Below are 14,391 nucleotides of genomic sequence, written 5' to 3'. Positions count from 1 at the left end.
GACAGCCCCACAGGGCTCCTGTCCCATCAACATCTGCTCTGCTCCAGTCTGAAACAGGGCCCAGCATGGTGCCGGGATCATCAGAGAGCTGAGGTGTGTGCTGGAATTCAATGGCCTCCCCATCCCGCAGCAGCCCTGCATTTCCCTGCTGCAGCCTTGGTCTCCAGCCCAGCCATGGAGGCTCTTTGGGCTCTGGAGTGTTGCTGCAGCCCCCAAGGGCAGCTGAGCTCTGCCTTTGGCACAGTCAGGCCTGGCCAGCACAGGCCATGCTCAGCAATTGCTTGTGTGTGCCTGGCCTTGCTGTCAGCCCCGGCAGCGGCTGCGTGGCCCCTTTGTGGCCCTGTGCTGGCCCAGCCATGGTGGCCCAGCCCCTGTGCAGGCCCAGCCCAGGCCAGGAGCATTGCGGCTGGGAACGGCCCCTGTGCCGTGGTGCCCACAGCAGCCTTGGGGCTCTGTGCCCAATGGCCTCCCTGCTGGGCAGCCTCTGCCAGCTCCTGCAGAGCCCGTGGCACCTGAGGGGCTGCACAGACAGCCCTGCCCCGGGCTCTGCCAGCCTCTGGGCCAGCAGAGAGGCAGCCAGGGCTGGCCATGGCCGGGAACAGGCCCTGAGCCCCGCAGGAGGATGGAGCTGGGCCACAGCCAAACTCAGCCCAGGCCAAAGCTGGGCTCAGCAGCCAGGGCTGCCAACGCATGGGCACAGAGGCTGGCGCTGACAAATGTCCTGGGCCCCCTCCCTGCTCTGTCCATGCCACCAAGGGCACAGAGCAGCCTCCTCTCTGGGCCACTTGCCTGTTTGCAATGCCTTGCACAGGCGCTGGCCCTGCCCCACAAGGCTTGGCCTGAGTCCTGCCCCTGCACGCTCAGCCAGGCTGAGATGGACACTGATGGTTTCTGGGCCAGGCTCTCGGAGCCCAGCCCAGCTCCCTGCAAGCTCTGCCAGCTGCCCTGAGCTCTGGGCAGCACCAAGGGCCTCTCTGAGCCCAGCCCAGCCCAGCCGGCTCTGGCCCCACAGCTCTGCTCAGGCCAGGCTGCTCTGGGCACTGGCCCCACAGCCTCAGCCCCTGCCAAGGCCACAGCAGCAGCTGCAGCTGCCACAGGACTCAGCCCCAGCCATGGGGGAAGGTGCTTGGCCAAGGCCAAAGGAGGCTCCCTGGCTGCCCTGCTCCCCTCGGCCTGAGGTGCTGAGAGCTCTGCAGCCCCTGCTGCCATCCCATCTGCCCAGGGCAGCACCAGAGCCCCGGCCTTGGGGCCCTCAAGAGCTGCTCCTGCTCCAGGCCCAGGGCCCATGCCAAAGCTGGGACAGCAGCCACAAAGCTGTGCCCATTTCTGTTCATTGCTGCTCTGATGGGGATGGATCTGCAGCCACCTGGAGGTTGCTGAAGAATTTTCCTACTCCAGAGGCCTTGTCTTTCTTGAGCTCTTCAGTTCAGGAATTCAGTGAAAGAAGCTCATAAACATTTGTTCAAAACGCCTTAAGAAGAAAAGCCCTTGGGAAAAATTTAAGTTTTCAATTCTTCTGTGGCTAATTAGTCAGATTTCAGAAGTATATTCAAGGTGAAATAAAATATTGAAAACATTGCAGAGAGAACTGTTCTGTCCTTTTACCTTCTCCGGTTTATGGATTGATATCAGCAATGTCCAGTTGATATTTGTCCCTAGCACCTCCTCATGAAGTTTGAACAGATATGAAAATCCAGACTGGTATGAAAATCCAGACGCTTCATGGCTTACAATCAATCAGACTTTGTCCCTACCCCTACACCACCATTTGCCTCATCCAATCATCCAATCCCTGCCACTCAGAGCAGCTCAGAAATGGAGTCACATTCAGGGTTGTCCCCACGGCTCAGGGTTGGGGCCTGGTTAGTTCAATCTCTTTATTGCTGACACTGCAATTAGGAAGGGCAGACTTTGGCCTGTTCAGGATGCTGATTTGGGGAGTACCGAATCAGGTACTGATTCTTTTAAGGGAAAGAGCCATTAAAAAAAAGGGGTCCAGGAAGGATGGACACCTTTCAAGAAAGTAATCTTAAGGGGGAAGGAACAGTCGGTCCCAGTGTGGCAAATGATGAGCTGGTGAGGAAAATGACTGTCCTGGCTCCACATGGAGCTTTTGTGGGAACTCAGAGGATAAAAGGACCATTAACTCAGAAAGTGTTTAAGGATGTAGTTAGGTTATACAGAAAAAAAAGTTGAGAGGTGAAAGCTGAATTAGAAATTAACCTGGCAGCATCTGTAAAAAAAATGTTAAGTAGTTTTTATATAAAATTTACTAGCAAAAAGGAGGGAGAAGGAGAACCTCTACTCTTTATTGGATAAAGGGGAGAAAATGGTAACTAAAGACAAGGAAATGGCTGAGCTACTTAACACCTTGTTTGTCTCAATTTTCAATATTAGGACAGGTTGTCCTCAGGACAAGTGTTCTCCTGAGCTGGTAGATGGGCACAGGGAGCAGAACAGCCCCCTGGAATCCAGGAGGAAGCAGCTGCTGACCTGCTGAGCCACTCAGATGCTCACAGGTGTATGGGATCAGATGGAATCCATCCTAGGGGGATGAGGGAGCTGTGGATGAGCTCCCCAAGCTGCTCTCCATCATTTACCATCAGTCCTGGCTCAGCAGGGAGGGCCCAGAGCACTGGAGGTGCCAGTGTAAGCCCATCCCCAGGAAGGGCTGGAAGGAGGAGCTGGGGAACTCCAGGCCTGTCAGCCTGACCTGGGTGCCTGGCAAAGTTATGGAACAGATCACCTTGAGTGCCATCACAGGGCACCCACAGGATGGCCCAGGGATCAGAGCCAGCATGCATTTCAAGAACTGCATTGATGATCTGGATGAGGGGATAGAGTCCATCATCGTCAGCAAATTAGCAGATGATACCAAGCTGGACAGGCTGGATCCAGGGCCCAAATCCAACAAGGTGAGGTTGAACAAGTCCCAGTGCTGGGTCCTGCACTTTGGCCACAACAACCCCTGCAGCACTACAGGCTGGGGACAGAGTGGCTGGAGAGCAGCCAGGCAGAAAGGGACCTGCAGGGACTGATGGACAGCAGGCTGGACATGAGGCAGCAGTGTGCCCAGGTGGCCAAGAAGGCCAATGGCTCCTGGCCTGGATCAAGAATGGTGTGGCCAGCAGGAGCAGGGCAGGGATTCTTCCCCTGTGCTGGGGACTGGTTCGGCATAACCTCAAGTGCTGTGTCCAGTTCTGGCCCCCGCAATTTAGGAAGGCCATGGAGGGGCTGGAGCGTGTCCAGAGAAGGGCAACAAGGCTGGGGAGGGATCTGGAACACAAGTCCTGTGAGGAGTGGCTGATGGAGATTGGGTTGTTTATCCTGGAGAAGAGGAGGCTCAGGGGAGACAAGGCAGCGCCAGGGCACAGGTTGGACTTGATGATCTCCAAGGCCTTTTCCAAACTTCCTAATTCTGGGATTCCCTGAAACCACCCTTGGAGCAGCTGCAGGATGAGCCCTGGGCCTCCTCTTCAGCAGCTCCAGCAGCCCAGGTCCCTCAGCTTCTCCTGGCAGCCCCAAAGCCCATCCTGTCAGTCCTGCAGAGCCTCTGCAGCTCCTCCTCATTGCCCAGAACAGGGAGCCCCAGAGGCAGACACAGCAGCCCAGATGTGCCCCCCTGGCCTGGGGTGCCTCTGGAAAGGGAGCAGCAGCAGGCACTGCAGGAGCCTGCAGACAATTCCTGCAGCACTTGTAGGATGATCCTGCTGCCCAAGGGACGTTCCCATGGGGCCAAGTCAGGAACTGCAATGGGGAGTGGGGCCAGAGAGGAAAGGGCAAACAGGAATGGGCTGTTTGCAGGGCAGGGAACAGGGCCTGGCAAGAGGAAGAAATTTGTTCAAGAAAAGAGTAAAGAAAGCAAAGCTGAAGCCAAGGAAATGCTCAGGGCAGTTTGGGGGTGGCTGCCAGGCAGCCCTGGCTCTGAGCAACAGCGTCTGCAGTGGCACAGGAAACTCCCAGCTGATGGGAACAAACTTTCTGGCTGAGTGCAGAGGCCAGGACAAAGCTGAGTGGTTTCCCTGGTGTCCCGCAGGCCTTGCTGGCCCCAGGGGCTGGTGGCATTTGTGCTCCCTCAGGTTCATGTCCCCACAGCAACAGCATGGGGGTGCTGGCCCTGCTGTGTGCAATGCAAACAGGGGCTGCTGAGGCAGTGCTGCCGTGTCTGTGCCTGCAAGGATGGGGCACCTGTGTGAGCTGGGGGAGAGGCCAGGGCTGCAGAGGGGGGATGTTGTTGGCAGCTGCATGAGGACGCTCTGGGACGCTGCCCTGGGCTGTGCAGCGCACTGGGCATGGATCAGCCCCTGCTCTGCTGCTCCTTCCCGTCTGGCCCGGGGCCCTTGCAGAGCCCCAGCCATGCTGTTTGCCCCCAGCCTGCCCACGGCCAGCCTGGGGCTGCTGACGGGGGTTTCTGTGCTGAGCATTGGCCTGGCCGTGTTCTTGAGAGAGCCTGGGCAAGGAGCCTGGAGCCCCCAGGGCCTGGCCTGAGGCGTCAGCGCTGCCCCAGCAGTGCCCATGGCCTGTCCCTGCTGCAGCCCCGGCACTGCCACCCCCAGGGCTGTGCCCGGCCCCGAGAGCACTCAGGCCCTGCAGCAACACCAGGGCCACCAGGGCAGCGGGGCAGGGCCACGGCAGCAGCACTGGCAACACCAAGTGCTGCTGCTGCTGCTGCTGCTGGGCACAGCTGCTGGGCCAGCACTGATCTGCCCCAGCTCTGCACACAGACATTGCTGCTGCAGCTCCAGAGAAGGCAACAAAAGGGCATCTCTGCTGAAAACTCTGCTGGGAGATCCATTAGTTCCTTTAATGCCACCAAGAGTGCAGCCCCTCATTGACACAGTGTGTGGCCCCAGGGAAGGTGGAGAGCAACAAAATGAGAAATGGCACAAACAATGACATTATTTGTGAACAATATGAAAAAGCTACAACAAAGGGGAAAAAATTCATAATCAATCCAACAAGAAGAATCGAAGAAGATTTTTATTACAGGTGGTTTGCAGAAATTGGCCAGCAGTTTAATGTTTCTGAAAGCATCCAGTCATCAGTCTCCACACTGCAGACTTGAGCTCCTGGTTCCTCAGGCTGTAGATGAGGGGGTTCAGGGCTGGAGGCACCACCGAGTACAGAACTGACACAACCACATCAAGGGATGGAGTGGAGGTGGAGGGGGACTTCAGGTTAGCATAGATGCCAGTGCTGAGGAACAGAGAGACCACAGCCAGGTGAGGGAGGCAGGTGGAAAAGGCTTTGTGCCGTCCCTGCTCAGAGGGGATCCTCAGCACAGCCCTGAAGATCCGCACATAGGAGAAAACAATGAACACAAAACAGCTAAAAAACAGAAAAACACTACCCAGAAGAGGACCAAGTTCCCTGAGGTAGGATTTAGAGCAGGAGAGCTTGAGGATCTGAGGGATTTCACAGAAGAACTGGCCCAGGGCATTGCCATGGCACAGGGGCAGGGAAAATGTATTGGCCGTGTGCATGAGAGCAGTGAGAAAGGCACTGGCCCAGGCAGCTGCTGCCATGTGGGCACAAGCTCTGCTGCCCAGGAGGGTCCCGTAGTGCAGGGGTTTGCAGATGGACACGTAGCGGTTGTAGCACATGATGGTCAGGAGGAAATACTCTGCTGAGAGGAAGACCAGAAAGAAAAAGAGCTGAGCAGCACATCCAGTGTAGGAGATGTTGCTGGTGTCCCAGAGGGAATTGTGCATGGCTTTGGGGACAGTGGTGCAGATGGAGCCCAGGTCAGCGAGGGCCAGGTTGAGCAGGAAGAAGAACATGGGTGTGTGCAGGTGGTGGCCGCAGGCTACGGCGCTGATGATGAGGCCGTTGCCCAGGAGGGCAGCCAGGGAGATGCCCAGCAAGAGGCAGAAGTGCAGGAGCTGCAGCTGCCGCGTGTCTGCCAATGCCAGCAGCAGGAAGTGCCTGATGGAGCTGCTGTTGGACATTTGCTGGGGCTGCACATAGGGATCTGTAAGAAAAGTAATCATGGAATAGTTGGGTTTGGAGAGGACTTGAAATATCCCAGCACAGCCTGGGGGCACTTTCCCCCCACTGCCTTCCCAGGGCTCTGCTGCCTGGAGCTGTCCCTGCCAGCAGCTGCTTCCCTGTGCCCAGGGCTGGGCCCTGCCAGTGTTGCCAGAGCCCAGCCCAGCCCTGGGGGCTCAGCTCTGCCCTGCAGAGCCCTCCCAGCTCAGGCACTGCCCAGGGGCAGCTCTGGCTCTGCAGGCTCTGATGGCAATGTCAGAGCAACCCTGAGGAGGCTGAAAAAGCAACACTGATGCTTTCGCTCAGGGGCCCTCTGTTGATCTCTGTAACTGCAAAGTATATTCAGATCTAAGAGAATTTTTAAATTTATTTTTCTCAGCCTTAACTGAGAGATGAATATCTATGGGCAGTTTCTTTTCCAGGCAACCCAGAGCAGTAGATTAAAAAAGCAGGATTATCCCCCTTATGCAGCCCCTGCCTTGCTGTGCTCCCTGAATGATCTACTTGGAAATGTTCTGCAGTTCAATGCCATGCTGGGAGCAGTCCTGAACAATGCAGCATCCTCCCCACACAAGGAGAACACTTCCAAGCCTCACCAGCTGTCTCCTCCCAGCCAGATCTTGTCCCCCAGTGCTGGCAGCAGCTGCCAGGGCTGGCTGAGAGCTGTCCCTGGCAGGCAGCAGAGTCCCTGCCCCAGCACAGCGCCCTGGGCTGCAGGACCCTGCTCTGCAGGACAGCCCTGGGCACCCCTGGCTGCTCTGCACAAGAGACAAGCAGAGAATGTACTCACAGGCTCTGCAGGCATTGGCATGTTCCAGCTGCAGGAGATGGCTCCAGGAGCTGCAGCTGCATTGTCCTGCAGCCAGAGGTTCCTGTGCCAAGGGCTGGCAGTGATTGTGCCCCAGGCACTTCTCAGCCCCTTCCCAGCCCTGACTGATTGAAGCTCTCTGTGCCTCTGGGCTGTGCCCGGGCTGGCTGCAGGCAGTGCCCCAGCCCTGCTGGGCTGGCACAAGAGCTGCTCATCCAGAGAAATGTGCTTTTGAAGCTCTTCTTGGGGAGCAGGAGCTGCCTCTGGGCCAGGAGCCCAGACCAGCTCAGCAGCACAGACACAGCACAAGGATTTTAATCAGCCTCTGGGGCTTTGTGCTCAGGCCCTGAACATCAGTCCCTGAGAGGGAGCTGAAGAAACCTCTCCGGAACTCCAAGGCAGAATCCAACTCCAAAGTTTCTTGCACTTTTAATGGGTCCCACTGAGGGACACGACTGAGCAAGTGTCCCCAGGCAGAGCAGAGAACTGCAGGCAGTGATGACAGGTGGGGACAAAGAGAAGCCAAGTCTTGGTGCCCTGGGGCACAGCAGGGTCTGTGCCAGCAAGGGCTGGGAGGAGACACCTTGTCCTGAGGCTCTGGGGCCTCCTGGCACAGCCCCAGCCAGGCTGGGCACTGTCAGCCCCTTGTGCTGCCCTCAGCATCCCCCCCTAGCCCACATCCCAGTGGCCTCAAGGATCTGCTGCAAGGAGTCCCTGGGGAGCCTTGCTCAGCAATGGCCCTGGGGGCTCCTTCATGCTCCCTGCAGGGACTGCAGGTTTTTCAATGGACTTTGGGTTTGGCTTTTGCCTTGGAGTCTCTGAGAGGTTTGTGCAATCATGGCCTCCAATTATCTGCTGTAATTAGTCCCTGGAGATTCTCTGCCGGTTGCAGCATTGATTGGGACTCATTAATACTTCAGGGTACTTAAGTTTCTTAAGCTACTTCCTCTTTCCCTTTTGATACAGACTCTATGAGAAAGATTGTGCATTTACAGGTTCCAATTATCTGCTTAATGAGTCCCTGGAGAGCCGTTATCAGTAACAACATTTAGTGGGCTCATTAATGCTTCAAGGTACTTCAGTTATTTTAAGGTACTTGGTGTTTCCCTTTTGATACAGACTCTGTGAGAGGTTTGTGCAATCATGGCCCCAATTATCTGCTTTAATGAGTCCCTTGAGAGCTCTGTACTGACACTCAGTGCTGCTCAGTAATGCTTTGAGCTTCTCAAAAATTTTAAGGTAGTTTGGAATTTCCTTTCCACTCTGAGTCTCTGAGATGTTTTTGGTCAATCCTGGCCTCCAATTCTCTCCTCCAAGGAGTCCATGAGGAGCCTGTGTTGGGGATGGACCTCACTGAGACCCATTCATGCTTTGAGACACTTTGGGGTTTTCTTCTGACTGACTCCTGGAAAGGTTTGTGCAATCTCCTCTCAGGCCCTGAGGTTCAAGGGCTCAGCTCCAAATGCACCACAGGGCTCATTGGGATGCATCAAGTCCTGACAAACCATGGCTCTGCCTTGATTTCCCTCTGCTCTAATGCAGTTTATCAGGAATGTATCTGGAGTGATTTTTGGTTTGCTAATTTGAGATTTCTCAGCCAATGCATCTATTAGTGCAGTGGGATCAGTGTTGGCTAATTACCATTGCATTCACTGGAATATATTTACTCATTTCCTGCTGTGAGATAGGATTAGGAGAAAGGCCAAGTAGGCTCAAAATTTTAAAAGGGTATACAGAAAAGTTTATTACCAGTAAAAAGAAGAAAGAGTAATAAGAATCTGAACACTTCTCCTCTCCCTACAACCTTTTCTTTCTTACTGACAACGTAAGGAGACAAAACCTGAAAGTTTCAGTCAGTTTACACCATCTAGAACAGTCTTTCTTCAGTTCACTTAAGGAGAGGAGTCTCGCTTTCATGCTATGGAGACTTCTTCATAAGAAAAACATTTGCTCGTGGCTCTCAATTCCCACGAAGAGCAGCTGCCCAGAAAATCTGCAATTGTCAAGTCCCTCCCATTTTTCATAGCTTTTCCCACAGCTGTTTTTATGGGCCATGTCAATGTATGGGGTATGAGTTTAAAGATGAGCTGTTCAAGAGCAAAGATTCTCTTCATCCATTTCTGAAATCATCTTCATCTCTGACAACAGAGATCTTCTTCTTCACTCCCTGAGGGCACAGGATCTCACCGATCTTCTCTCTTTCTCTGTTTAAACTTCTCATAGGATCACAGCTACTTCAACATTTGCCGACTTTAGCATGGAGTTTTTTGCTGAACAAGTCATCTCCCCATATTTTCAAATAGTTATAGGGAAAAGAGAGTCTGATATATTAATTCCATCCTTCTCCATAGCTTTACAAGAGGATTTCAGCCCCAAGATCAAGGCATCTCCTCATCCCTTCCATCTGGGACTCAACTTCCTATTCAGTGACCTCGGTGTCTTGATGTTGCTCCTCTGTGTGCCTGCACTTTGTCCTTTTCTCTCACTGGAGGGAGGATGGAAGCACTGAAAGAGTTCATATCTCACCCGGGGCCTGCAGATGGTTCCGTGCCCCCGGCCGGGCTCGGTGCTTGCGGCCGGAGCTGTTTTACGATGGAGGTTTCTGCAGCGGCTGCGCTGGGGCTGTGTCAGGATGGGCTGCGCTGGGGCAGGGCCAGGATCTCAGCAGCCAGGCCAGAGCACAGCAGCAGCACGGCCGGGGGCCGATGGCTTCTCCTGCCCCTGCCCGGGGCTTGCGGCTGAAGCCCAAGGGTGGCAGAAGCTTGGCCGAGCCGGCCCGGCCCGGGGCTGCTCCTGGGGCCCGGCAGATCCTGGCTGGGCCCGGGCTGGCGGCGGGGCAGGGCTCAGCAGGGCCCAGATGTTCCCAACTGCAGCCATGGCCCGGCCCGGCCTCGGCCCCGCGGCCTCCCCTGCACTGCCCGGCAGCCGATGGGGCCTGGCGGGGTCCCTGGGAAGGGGCCCGGCCCCACGGCAGGAGCCGCCCGGCCCGGCCTGGCTGAGACGGGGCCGGGTCAGCCTTGTTACCTCTGTGCCAGCCAGAAGGGAAAGAGACCCTCCCAGGCTTTCCCATCTTTAACATGTGTCTTCACAGAGGCGTGTACAGTTTCCTTCGTGGTTTAACAGATTGTCAGATCTCAAAGCTAATTACTGATTGGTTTTTTGTCAGACACAGATGAAACTGCTAGCAGCTTCTCTTAGGACATCACTTCTGTGATGCAAAATCACCACAACAGCTCCTTTGTCCATATGTATCGGTCATGTGCCCAAGTCCTCAAAAACCCTTCTTGGGAGATCTCTGGCCCCTTTCCAAGGTTTTTTCAACTGAAAGCATTCAACTCAGAGTCTAAGAAAATCACCAGCAGACATGGGCAGCCTGACCTGTCTGTCCTTACTACTTTTGTCTGGGAGCAATCTTTGGATATATGGAATTTGGGAAGCCAAATTCTAATTTTGGCCATGGACCATGGACATGAAGGTTGGTTCTTTTCTGTAGGAAGGAAGGAACAGAGCCCCAGTGTTTGCCAGGCAGAAGAGAGGTGACCACCAGAGGACAAGGCCAGCCAGAAGTGGCAGGTTTTTTTCTGAGAGAAACCCTTGCATATAGGAAAATTTTTAGAGAGAATACCAATTTTGGCAATGGACATTTAAAAAAAGGGATGGTTCTTTTCTATAGCAAGGAAAGCACGGAGCCCCAGTGTTCCAGGAGCTGATGAGAGGCATTCCTTGACATTGCAACATCAGCCAGAGCTGTCAGGTGGCCCCTGGGAGGCCAAACCAGCCAGGCCTGTTCCATGTTCCCTCAGTTCCATGGGGCCCCACAGTGTCCCAATGGTCCCTTGCTTCCCTGAGGCCCTGAGGAGTCATAATGCCCCCTTGGTGACACCAGGCCCTGAAGGGTCCCAATGGTCTCCATGGTTCCATCAGGCCCCACAGAGCCAGAATGGTCTCTGGGTTCCATAAAGCCCCGCTGGGTCACCATGGCCCCTTGGTTCCATGGGCTCGAGTGGTGCCACAATGATCCCCTTGGTTCCATGAGGTCCCCACAATGTCCCAGTGATCTCCATGGGAAGGGAAGGACCCAGCCCCAGTGTTGCAGGGGCAGCCACCAGAGGTCAAGGCCAGCCAGGCTTGATGGTACTGGCAGATTGTGCCTGGGAGCAACCCTTGGATATCCAGAATTTTGGAGGTGGAATCCCAATTTCAGACATGGACACCTGGAGGATAAGGATGGTTGTTTTCCATTGGAAAGAAAGCACGGAACACTGATACAGTGACATTTGGGGATCTATGGGGAGCATTGGGGATCGTTTCTGCACCTCATGACCCAACAGGAGCTTTTCTAATAAATGTTGCCTGAAGCTCCCACTGTGCTCATGACAGGAACCCATGTGAGTGTCTGGGACATCCCGGCTCTTTGGCAGCCTGGGGACTCCTGGGATGTCACCATGGAATGGCTGTGACTGCCTCTGACCACAGGGCTCTTTACCATCCCCAGAAAGCCCTGGGAGGTCTCCATGGAGCCCCTGGCTCTGTGTGTGACATTCCAGCTCTGGAACAGCCTGGAGACTCTTGGAATGTCCCCATGGAACCCTTCTGAGGGCCTGTGACAAATCTGATCCTTAGTAGGCAACCATCACCAGTCCACTGTTGCTATGGGCAGTTTCCATAGCAACCATCACCAGCCCCCTGTTGCTATGCTCAGTCCCTTGGCAGCTCCATGGAGACCCCATGCCAGGGGTGGTTGCCATGGCCACCAGGGCTGGCACCAGCTGGGATGCTCGGTTTCCACGGGCCGGGCTTCAGGAATGGGATTCCCCAATTTCCTGCTCCCGCTAAAACCGCGCTGCCCTCGCTGCCCTCCCGCCTCCCATGGAAAGCACAAAAGGCAAAGATCCCGGGCTGGGAAAAGAACATTTTATTGGGAACAGGAACGAAATAAGGAACAAACAGGAACAGAAACAATATTGATAACAGAAGGGATAAGTAAAACTATTTACAGAGAAAACTACAACATCAACAACTAGGTCTTCCTGGCAATGTATTTCCTCCTGTCTGGAAAGGACACCCTTCTCCCTGGGGAGAGAGAGAGAGAGAGTCCCTTTCCTGCCCCTGGCAATGACCTGAGGTGGGAGTGAATGTAATGACAGGGCCATGGCCAGACCCTCATGTTCTCCAATCCCACATAAAGTCATTGGTGGGGCAACCAAAGGTACAATTGTCTTCCCAGCATGGATTACAGGGAACATGGATCACCAGGGCTCTGACCAACGTGGGATCTCCAATGGGGGATGAAGCTGGAGCAGTGCAGGAAGCTCTTCCTGAAGTTGAGGCACTTGCAGGGCTTCATTTACTGGTGCCTCTGTTGGTGTCTGGTCAAGTGAGAGCTGCTGGTGAAGCTCTTCCCACACTGGAGACACTCGTAGGGCCTCTCCCCAGTGTGGATGCGCTGGTGGGTGACGAGGGTGGAGTTGTGCTTGAAGCCCTTCCCGCAGTCAGGGCAGAGGAAGGGCCTCTCATCCGTGTGAATTCGCTGGTGCTGGAGGAGCTGAGAGTTGGTGTGAAACCTCTTCCCACACTCGGGGCACTTGTAGGGCCGCTCCCCTGTGTGGATCATTTGGTGGATGATCATTTGGGGCTTCCTACTAAAGGTCATCCCACATTCCCCACAGTTGTATGGCCTTTCCCCAGTGTGGATCCTCTGGTGGCAGATCAAGAGAGACTTCTGCCTAAAGCTCTTCCCACATTCCCCACATTCATAGGGTCGTTCCCTGGTGTGGGTCTTGTGGTGGGAGATCAGGTTAGAGTTCTGGCTGAAGCTCATCCCACATTTCCCACACTCGTAGGGCTTCTCCCCGGTGTGCATCCTCTGGTGCCTGATGAGGTGGGAGTTGCGCTTGAAGCCCATCCCACAGTCAGGGCAGTGGAAGGGCCTCTCATCCGTGTGAATCCGCTCATGCAGGAGGAGATCAGAGCTGGTGTAAAACCTCTTCTGACACTGGGGACACTCGTAGGGCCTCTCCCTCTCCCCAGTGTGGATGCGCTGGTGGGTGATGAGGGTGGAGTTGCGCTTGAAGTCCCTCCCACAGTCAGGGCAGCGGAAGGGCCTCTCCTCTGTGTGAATCCGGCGGTGCTTGCAGAGATCAGAGCTGGTCTGAAACCTCTTCTGACACTGGGGACACTCGAAGGGCCTCTCCCCAGTGTGGATGCATTGGTGCCTTATGACAGCAGAGCTGCAGCTGAAGCCCTTCCCACACTCCCCACACTCGTAGGGCCATTCCCCAGTGTGGATCATCTGGTGGCTGATCAGGGTGCTGCTCTGCCTGAAGCTCTTCCCACACTCCAAGCATTTGTGGGGCTTCTCCCCATTGTGAAGCTGCCCATGGTCCACCAGCTCTGAGCTCTGGCTGAAGCTCTGTCCACCTTCCTGGCTCAGGGTGGGTCTTTCCTCCTCAGAGCACCCTGGGCTGGGTTTGGAGCCCCTCTTCCTGTAAAATCTCTGGGGATTTTCCTCCCCATTGGATTCCTGTGCCCTGGAGTCACTCATAATGGCCTCATCCATGAGTTTCTGCTGTGGGGATTTCTTCTTTCTGGTCTCCATTCTCAGGTCCTTCCTGGGGGGAGGAAGGCCAAGGAGAGGATGGGATTTGCCTCCGTGCCAGAGGGAAGGGGAAGGAGATCCCCCCAGTGCATCCCCGGCAGGACGGGGTTGGCAGCAGGGTTGTCCTGCAGCCGGGGGCCGTGCTGGGCTGGGAGATGGAGCAGGAGAGAGGGGGAAAGGGGCACTGACTTCCTCCTCACCTTCCTGCATGTCCCGGGGCTCCTTCCTATTCCTTGCAGGCTCCTCCTCCATCTGGCACAGGTTTGGGGATGTAAAATCCTGTTTTGGGAGGAAAGCAAGGGATGAGCGCATTGAATTTTGTACTGGTTTCAAGGCAAACCTGGGGGAGAGTCTAAACCAGAATTTACAATTAAATAAGAAAAGTAGATCAAGGCAATGCTGCAGAAACACTGCCTTAAACTGACAGAGTCAGGATATAACCTGACACCCTGTTGCTGGTCAGGCAGGTGGCAGCAGTCCCATTAAATGGTGGCTGCAGTCCTGTTGGAGTGATGAACGTGATTCTGTCCAAGCAGTGATCCTGTAGAAGGGTCTGGTCTTCCTCTGAAGGTCCAGTGGTGGTTCTGGAGCTCTTGTCCTCTGGGAATCCAGTAGGCAAGCTGCTCCTGGTGTTGCAAGGCTCAGCTTATATCCAGGTAGGAATGCTTGGATCCTCCCCCTGGGCGGAGCATCCCACAATGGGATGATGGAATTTGATCAGTCCTGCAGTGACACTCAATGGCCCATTCCCAGAAGATCTCTCCCCTGGAGGGCGTTATCAGGGCTGAGTCATGGAAGAGATCAAGAACACTGCCCCACCCATTTATAGCAGTTGATGAAGATGGGCATTGAAAACATGCATTTGGTTCCATCTTACACTGCAGCCTGAAACAGTGGGGGAATCCCTGCTCAGGGGGTGAACACCACCCCCCTTACCCAAACTGGCTCAGGTGTAAAACCCCCACCCTGGGAAGGCCACACACACAGGGGACAATGT

At 55.0% G+C, this 14,391-nt stretch overlaps 2 protein-coding genes across 2 annotated transcripts in view; both read right to left on the bottom strand.

Moving 5' to 3' along the window:
• Positions 1 to 13,394, bottom strand: part of LOC143692435 (uncharacterized) — a 47,430-nt gene extending 34,036 nt beyond the window's left edge. The window contains exon 1 of the mRNA XM_077172667.1: positions 12,154 to 13,394. Within this exon, the coding sequence (XP_077028782.1) occupies positions 12,154 to 13,394 (1,241 nt within the window). The remainder of the gene's footprint in view (positions 1 to 12,153) is intronic.
• Positions 5,016 to 5,948, bottom strand: LOC143692379 (olfactory receptor 14A16-like). The gene has a single exon (XM_077172614.1). It carries the CDS (start codon positions 5,946 to 5,948, stop codon positions 5,016 to 5,018), a length of 933 nt encoding a protein of 310 aa, XP_077028729.1.
• Positions 13,395 to 14,391: the final 997 nt, after the last annotated feature.

The sequence above is a fragment of the Agelaius phoeniceus genome, assembly GCF_051311805.1.
Source record: "Agelaius phoeniceus isolate bAgePho1 chromosome W unlocalized genomic scaffold, bAgePho1.hap1 SUPER_W_unloc_1, whole genome shotgun sequence".
Classification (NCBI taxonomy): Eukaryota; Metazoa; Chordata; class Aves; order Passeriformes; family Icteridae; genus Agelaius; species Agelaius phoeniceus.
This window is presented reverse-complemented; position numbering and strand designations above follow the sequence as displayed.